Source organism: Chaetura pelagica, unplaced genomic scaffold, assembly GCF_000747805.2.
Source record: "Chaetura pelagica isolate M959 unplaced genomic scaffold, ChaPel_1.0 scaffold1428, whole genome shotgun sequence".
Taxonomy (NCBI): Eukaryota; Metazoa; Chordata; class Aves; order Apodiformes; family Apodidae; genus Chaetura; species Chaetura pelagica.
The window spans coordinates 12,039-14,331 of record NW_009954400.1 but is presented as its reverse complement, the minus strand read 5'-3'; the positions used below and the strand labels follow the sequence as shown (position 1 = coordinate 14,331).

At 62.2% G+C, this 2,293-nt stretch overlaps 1 protein-coding gene across 1 annotated transcript in view; it reads left to right on the top strand.

Moving 5' to 3' along the window:
- Nucleotides 1-2,053, top strand: part of HFE2 (hemochromatosis type 2 (juvenile)) — a 3,791-nt gene extending 1,738 nt beyond the window's left edge. The window contains exons 3-4 of the mRNA XM_010004214.1: nucleotides 24-482; nucleotides 1,442-2,053. Coding sequence (XP_010002516.1) covers nucleotides 24-482; nucleotides 1,442-2,053 — 1,071 coding nt within the window. The remainder of the gene's footprint in view (nucleotides 1-23; nucleotides 483-1,441) is intronic.
- The last annotated feature ends 240 nt before the right edge of the window (nucleotides 2,054-2,293 follow it).

The following is a 2,293-nucleotide window of genomic DNA, read 5'->3' as shown; positions in this document are numbered from 1 at the left end:
GGATCCTGCGCTGCAACTCGGAGTACGTGGCCTCCAGCTCCCAGGCGCGGGGCGCGCGGGGCGCGCGGTGCCAGGCCCTGCGCTCCTACTCGCTCTGCACCCGCCGCACCGCGCGCACCTGCCGCGGGGACCTCGCCTTCCACTCGGCCGTGCATGGCATCGAGGACCTGATGATCCAGCACAACTGCTCCAAGGAAGGTCCCACCTCCCCACCGAGGCCCCGGCCACCCAACCCCGACCACCAAAGCTTCCGGGCCCTCCAGATGTGTGACTATGAGAAGAGCTTTGCCTACAAGCACGGGCAGCTCCCCCGGTACCAGCACTGCGCCGCCTTCGGGGACCCCCACATCAGGACCTTCCACGATGAGTTCCACACCTGCAGGGTGGAGGGATCCTGGCCTCTCCTGGACAATGACTACTTGTTTGTCCAAGCCACCAGCTCGCCCGTGGCCAAGGGCTCCAACGCCACGGTCACCAGGAAGGTAAAGGTGGATGGGAGGGTGGGGAGAGCCTGGGCCAGGTTGGCCAGGGAAGCTGTGGCTGCCCCATCCCTGGGGGTGTTGAAGGGCAGGTTGGATGGGGCTTGGAGCAGCCTGGGCTGCTGGGAGGTGTCCCTGCCCATGCAGGGGGGTTGGGACATGACCTAAAGATCATCCAGTCCCACCCCCTGCATGGGCAGGGACACCTCCTGCCAACCCTGGTTGCTCCAAACCCCACATTAGATCCTTGAACATTTCCAAGGATGGAGCAGCCACCTGGAAGATCATTGAATGGCTTATCTGGGTGATCTTTAAGGTCCCTTCCAACCCAGACCATTCCATGAGCTAAAGCCCACCCAGTCCCACCCCCCCATGGGCAGGGACACCTCCCAGCAGCCCAGGCTGCTCCAAGCCCCATCCAATCTGCCCTTGGACACTGCCAGGGATGGAGCAGCCACCTTAAAGATCATCTAGTGGATGATCTAGGTGGTCTTCCAGGTCCCTTCCAACCCAACCCATCCCATGACTCCATGGAACACTTGGCAGCAAAGCCACGAACCTCTGGGATGCAGAAACTGCTCCGGGTGCTGGGGAGGGCAGGGGTGGCTTCAGGAATGGGTGCCTGCAGGAATAAGTGGGATGAAAGTCCTTGAAAGGACCAGAGAGGCCTCCAAACTCTCCCGTTGCTGCCTGGGGATGGGTCCCAGGGTGGTCCTGGGGTTCCCTGCATGAAGTTCACCCCAGTTTGGCTCCATCATCTCCCTCTTCTGTCGCTGAAGTGACGCTTAAAGAAAGACAGGGAGAAAAAGAAGGGAAGCAGGAACCACTGGTGCTTCCCCTGGGGGGCTGCAGCAAAGTGGGAGAGGTGGCATCTGCTGTGCCCTCCCACCCCCAGCTGGGGTGGGGACAGACCCCCCAGGCTCCCCCCCCCCAGCAGCTCAGCTGAATCCCCCTCCCCACAGCTCACCATCATCTTCAAGAACATGAAGGAATGCATCGACCAGAAGGTCTACCAAGCAGAACTGGACAACCTCCCTTCAGCCTTCCAAGACGGGTCCGTCAACGGTGGGGAACGTCCAGGTGGGAGCAGCTTGACCATCCTGGAACACGTTCCTGGGCAGCACGTGGAGATCCGGGCCGGGTACATCGGCACCACCATCGCCGTGCGCCAGGCGGGGCCGCAACTCTCCTTCTCCATCCGGGCAGCTGAGGAGGTGGCCAAAGCCTTCACGGAGGAGCAGGACCTGCAGCTCTGCGTGGGGGGATGTCCCCACAGCCAACGCCTGCCCCGCAGCCCCGGTTGCAGGGGGAACCTGGAGGCTGAGGTGGCCCGAGCCCTCTGCAAGGACCTGCTGCCCGTCGAGGACGTTTATTTCCACTCGTGCGTCTTCGACGTGGTCACCTCGGGAGATGCCAACTTCACCCTGGCAGCTCACGGGGCTCTGGAGGATGCCAGGGTCTTCCTTCCCGATCTGGAGAGACTCCACATCTTCCAGGCTGGGGCAGGTGGCTCCTGTGTGTCTTCATCTTTCCTCCTCTTCTTCCTCCTCGCCGGTTTTTGGGCTGTTTTGTAGCTGTCGCCGCCGTTGGGCGACACGGGAGCCAGGACTGGGGGGAGCCCAGCAAGAGAGGGGGGGTTGGAAGGGACCTCTGGAGATCATCTGGTCCAACCTCCTGGTAGAACACGGGCACCTCCAGTAGAACCCACAGGAACACATCTCATACAGGCTGGGAGAGTTGGGGTGTTGAGCCTGGAGAGGAGAAGGCTCCAGGGAGACCTTAGAGCAGCTTCCAGGGCCTGAAGGGGCTCCAGG